The sequence below is a fragment of the Taudactylus pleione genome, unplaced genomic scaffold, assembly GCF_031769625.1.
Source record: "Taudactylus pleione unplaced genomic scaffold, aTauple2 ptg000061l, whole genome shotgun sequence".
Lineage (NCBI taxonomy): Eukaryota > Metazoa > Chordata > Amphibia > Anura > Myobatrachidae > Taudactylus > Taudactylus pleione.
Window position 1 is genome coordinate 15,837,828 of NW_028284463.1, and position 6,000 is coordinate 15,843,827.

At 43.2% G+C, this 6,000-nt stretch overlaps 1 protein-coding gene across 2 annotated transcripts in view; it reads left to right on the plus strand.

Moving 5' to 3' along the window:
- The window catches only part of LLGL1 (LLGL scribble cell polarity complex component 1), a 48,754-nt gene extending 46,629 nt beyond the window's left edge, over window positions 1-2,125 (plus strand). For both annotated transcript variants that reach the window (XM_088464796.1, XM_088464797.1), the window contains exons 22-23: window positions 117-193; window positions 653-2,125. In XM_088464796.1, the coding sequence (XP_088320922.1) occupies window positions 117-192 (76 nt within the window). In that variant the 3' untranslated portion in view covers window position 193; window positions 653-2,125. The remainder of the gene's footprint in view (window positions 1-116; window positions 194-652) is intronic.
- The last annotated feature ends 3,875 nt before the right edge of the window (window positions 2,126-6,000 follow it).

Here is a 6,000-nt window from a genome sequence, read left to right on the forward strand (position 1 = left end):
GTAATATACTTTGTACGTTGCGTTTTAAGATAGCCAGTAGAGACAAAGGAAAATACCTTTGGAATATAGTGTTGGCCTTTCAACATCTTCTTTTATCCTAATTCTAATAACACCAGAACCAATGAAGAATCTGAGAAGAATATGAAGAATTCAGCAGATGAGCCCCGACCTCAGGAGATTCTGATTAAATGAGGTGGGTGGTAAATCGCCTTTCCATTAGCCATTGCTGCATGTTACTTATGGCGTTGCCGTGCACAGTATATTGCTTTGTACCCTGTGTCCTGGCTGCATGACAGGAGAGCACTGACTACGTGAAGTTGCACTATCCTCTTTATGGAAGTTGTGGAGCCACCTAGTGGCAGAACAGTATTCTGGGGCTTCAACATTATAAACTTGGATTAAGTGATCTGCAGAGATTTCCTCAAGATTTTCCAGAAAGAGGTCATGTTTTCAGGATTTCCTCACTCATTAAGTTGAATGAATCTACGGGGTATCCTTAGACCATGGTGGTGTGCTACGCATTGTCAACTGGAGCTTGTGTGACAATAGACTAACTCTGTGTCGGTCCATAAGGATGTGTATAGTGTTTGTGCTGGGGTAATACAGGGCTGGAACTGCTTGTAACCTCTTGTATAACTCCACCTTTCTGCAGGTCATCAACCCTGCCCGAAACACACCGTACCTGGATTACGCACAGTCTCCGGACCGGTTCTGAGCGATGACTTCTTTGGACTTTACAGAGCTGGCTTCCTGCCACTGAGGCAATTGGGCTGACTGTATTCTGATCACCACCAGCTCCCCCTGTCTCTAATATAATGACCCCTTGCTACATTGTACACCACAGCTTCGGCCTGCTACTCTGCTGCCTCCCCTCTTCCTTCTATGTCTCAGATCAGCATAGCGAGTACCAGGACAACTGGTTGTATACGGTTTGCCTTTCCTCAACATGGAGAGCATGTTAGTATCTCCCTCAACAGCCTCTGCTCCTAACTGCATGGCCGCAACATTCCTGGATCAGCTGTACAAAATGTTACCAGTGCACGGCTTCTGGACAAACTTTTTTTTTTTTTTTTTTTTTTTTTTTTTTGCTACCCCCGATGATATTTTTTTAAAGGAAGTAATGGTCACAACACTTAGAATATATTACTTGTAGAAACTTATTGCCCAGACTGGATTTACGGAGAAAAGATTTACCGCTAACACTTAATCACTGAACTTTTTGCAGTTTATTAATAACCTGGGATAGTTTAATGGATAACTCGTTGTTTCTTTTTTTTTTTTTTAAATTCTGTCGCAGACTGCTTAGCGCGGGGAGTAACTGGTGGTCTATTGGTTGTTTTTTTTTTTTTTTTTGGTTGGTATGCGATTCTTTTTTACATTTATATTTTCTAAATATAGGATTGCTGCTCTGTTCCGCTATCATTTTGAAGCCAAGCTGAAAATGAACACTCTCTGTATCTTGCACAAACTACTCAACTTTTTTCTTCCGGCATTGAAACGAATAAGACCATTAACGCAGCAATAACCGTGCCGCCTTCTAAATAACAGCATGTACAGTGAGTTTGCTCGAACCCGAGGGATCCCCCTTTTTAATCTAATTCCTGGCTGTGACATCAATATGAATGTGAATCTAGGCTCTGCCGCAAGAGTTAGTGTAGTCGAGGACTGCTAATGTTACACAACTGTGAGTTACTGATCCCTGCAGCACTTCAGGGGTTAATCAACTTTTTTTTTTTTTTTTTTCTTTTTTTGTGCGCTCATTACTCTTAGATCTATTTTTGTACGCCTTGCCTTCCATTTCTGAGGCTATTTTTGGTACTGGTTTTCTGTGAATCTATTACAATTTGTATTAAGTCCACAGGTCAGGAGAGGGGTACAGTTCTAGGCAAATGTGTGGCTTTGATGTAGCTGGAGGGAACTACTAGTCCCAGCATGGCACAGTTAGAGATGAGCACACTGGAAGCCGCTGGTTGCCTGGCCCTGAGCTGGGGGGGGTTGTTTTGCTAATCGTACATTGTCTTTGACAAGATAATCTTTGAAGAATTATCCAGTTTACATGGATTTTATTTTTCTGTTTAGGATGTAATCTTATTTCATTTTTTGTTTAGCATTTTGTTTAGATATAAAACAGTTTTTATTAAAAAAAAAATAAAGTATATTGTCTGTTTTTTTTTTTTGTTTTTTTGTGGTAGCCCCCTTCAAATCTGTTTTCTCTCAATCCGTCTGGGGGACACTTTCTTTTTTTTTTTTTTTTTTTTTTTTTTTAATATATACCTTGGGGTATAGAGGAAGCCTTGCGCAGTGGGCACATCATCCAACTAGAACTGTTTTGTAAAATACCATTACGAGAAGCTTGGACTAGAAAAGGAAGAGGGCAGGAAAGCCATCTATCTGTGAGTACCAGAATCTCCACAGGTAGAGGGACAAGATTCCTCCAGGTGTCGGCAAGTCCTTGCTCTCTCAAGGGTCCCGTATAATGACTGTGTTGCCATGCAAGTGTATGATGAGTTTAAAGGGGAACCCCTACTGTTAACTAATTCTCCTGTCACGAAGGGCCCCGGTGCGGTCCCGGAATTGGAGCTTGACAGTCAAAGTATATGAGGTTTGCCTCTGGTAGGAGCTAGGACCAGTTCCTTTATCATTATACCTGAGAAAACGCATGATAACATCCCAAGGGGGCTTGTTCTCTCTGGGTTTGGGTTGACGGGCAAAGTGCAAGCAAACGGGAGCCGAGCTCTGGAAACCGAAATGGATTATGCAAGTAAAGTTCTGGGGTAACAGATTCCGGGATGTTACAAATGCAGACACTTTGCCCCTCGTTGCCTATTTTTAAAGTCCTCGTTTTTGTTTTGGAGATTTGAGAGTTCATTAACCATTTGATCTAAGTCCCTATAAGTGTTTTTTTTTTTTTTTTTTTTTTTTTTTTTTATTCTAAGCATTTTTGGAGGTTATCTTGGCGCAATTCCAGCTTAGCAGCCCCAGATGCCAGGGATGCGATGTCAGATTTAATAGAGGCAACCTCTTTATCCTGAGAGTCTTTAAAGTCGGTGATGAGAGACAGAAGGTCTTCTTTGGTGGAGAGGGCTGGAAAGGAAGGGCCGCCTTCCATGGATGACACAAGGCGGCGGGGTAGACTCTGATGTTGGGATGACACTGCCCCTAGTGAAGTGTTGAGAGTTGTCACCTCCACCTTGTCTCGACAATTTGGCACCGGACTTTTGCATGTTGGAAGTAAACCAGAGCAGAAAGTCTAGGGAAGGCAGATAAAACTATAACAATCATGGGCCCATCTGCAATCAACATTCAAGGATAATAACTGTGCACAGATGCTCACCAGCAAGTAAGGTTATAGGCAGGGAAAGATCACTCACAGGGCACAAGGCCACCGTATAAGGGCATTGTTGCAGATGAATGACTGGAGACCAAACAAAATTGGATAGAATGGGCCAGGGGGAGTCCCTATGGGGACTTTAGAGAAAAGTAAAAGTGGAGCATACCAGGGAGGACTGCATGAAAGGATACCAGGGCGTGGGTACAGGCTCCACTAAGTGGGGGAGGTACATAATGGGATCTGTCACTGAGATGGATGGGATCTATCACTGAGATGGAACAGGACAGGGTATAGTGCAGGGGGGGGGGGTTAATAAAAGCAGGAGATTTCTATTGGCACCTTGTCTGGGATCCCTCTGCTGGAGGTCTCTGACTTGGAGAGACCAGCTTGATTTCCAAAATGGCAGCAGACTGCGTTCTAATCAAGGGCTCCAGGAGCAGCAACGACCGTGGGCCCGGTATGGCAGAACCCCACAAGTAGCTCAAGGCAGGCAGACTAGGTCCTGCTGAATTGCTCACCTGATCAGCAGTGCGCCCACAACGATAGGTTCTGGCTCCCAAGCAAGGATGGCCAGGCTAGGGATGCCATCCAGAAGCAGCAGGAACCGGGAGGTGGTGGGGAAGTACCTCCAACAGTAGCAGCACCGGAGTCTGCGACTCCACAGTGCAGGACAGGCAGCAACCCCCAGGAATGTAGGAGATGCTCCCCAGCTCCTGGCCATGTCCATCAGCAGCAACAGCCTCTGGGGCAAGTTGTTCCCGGTGAAACCAGGTTCTTTGAATATACAGGTACTAATGAGACACACAAGGAGGCGCTAGTCCCAAAAATTAGAGTTATGATAGACTTTCCTACATTACTCCTTTATTACGAAGTCCATAGGGTCCACAGGGATACCATGGGGATATTATGGTTGGAGACTAGGCACCAAACAGTTAAAGCTTCAGCTACCAGGGTGCCTCGGGTCCTCCTCCATATATACCACGCCTCTAGCCATATGACTTCAGTTTAGTTAACAAGCTTCAAGGCAGGAGAAGGAAAGAGGAGAAAAATGCAATCGTACACCAGGAACACACTTACACAAGATAAGGGAATCTGTGCCCGAAGGTGCATCAGGGTGGGTGCCCTGTGGACCCTATGAACTTCAAAGAAAATTAGTTATCTAGGTAAGTCTACCATAACTCGAATTTTCTTCAGGTCCATGGGTATGTCCTAAAGCAGTTCCCCTTTGAACGTTTTAGCCAGTCTACTCCTGGCTGCTTTGGCTAAAGCAGACATTTTGAAAAATTCAGAGCTCCATCCACTAGTTTCTTAAATAGGTTATGGTGTCTTTGGACTGAGCCATCAACGGTAATAAATTTGACCTGGCAATTCCTGATTTTAATGCCTCTATATAATTGCTCTGTCCAGCGTGCCACCATTTTTTTTGTTTTTCTCAAAGCAACAGACAACACAGGTCATTGGATTCCCTTTGCAGACACAAAAATGTACTTAACCAAACTTTGACATCGCCTATTCACCCTGACCTTTAGAGGCCCCCTGCATTGGGGTACGGATAAACAAGCTATAAGAGAGTTGTAGATGGTAGTTTCCCAATTATCCAAATCCTCTTTTTGAAAATGATAGATCATCTTTTTGGCAGGATGGGTACAGTATGCTGCCAATCAGGATCCTGTCAGTGAAAATCCCAACGCTGGCACCCCATCAGGGTTAGGATACCGACACCTGTCCCTCTCCCTAACCCTTCCTCCCCAATGCCTGAACCTCCCCTCCCAGTGCCCATACCTAACTTCCCCCTCTCTGCACCCTAAACATAACCATCTCCCTCTAGTGCCTAATCTTCCCCCAACCCCGCTCCTTACCTTCTGGATGCCGGTGCCGGGATTCTGACGCTGGTATTCTAGGAGCCAGCCTCCCCTGCGTCGGGATACTGAATGTATCCCCTTTTTGGCATCTGGAAGAATTTATCAGGCTTCTAGCAAAGTTATGCTAAAATCACTATCAAATAAGAAATAGATGTGGACCACCTACTTGTACTTAAATTTGAGAAGCTATTCCCTGTGTACCGCGGTCACTCGCCTCCACTAATATGCTGTAACTTATAATGAATATGAAGCGCACTGTGAATTGAAACTATGAGAATAAGTCTGGGGGGCTTTAAAAGTGGGGAATGCAGTGTGGGAATAACGCTACCCTGTACACTGTGTTAACACTCTGGCTGCCTCTGCATGTGATCGCAGACAATGTTGTATATATACAATCACACAATCCGTATCAGTTTATAACACTGTACAACAAATTACTACTTTTAATTTGTTTCCTTTGTAAATAGTCATACATTACTAATAGTCATACATTACTAATTTGAGGTCAAGAAAAATTAAAATGATTTCAGAATGTTTTTACTAGCTCTATTTTTTGAGTTGCACTATACTGTATGTACATTAGTAATATAGTCATAGTGAAAAGCTATTCTTAAGTAATCTGAAATTTTCTTGATTGATTGAATTAAAACAACTGTTATTTATTTTCTTTCACAAATAAGAACACAAAACAAAACAAACATACAGCATACGAAACAAACAGAGTATAAGAAAGTACTATATAATATAGTGGCCTATTCTGGATATTGGGATCTGACATCCATCACTAAAAGATCAGTATTGGGGATA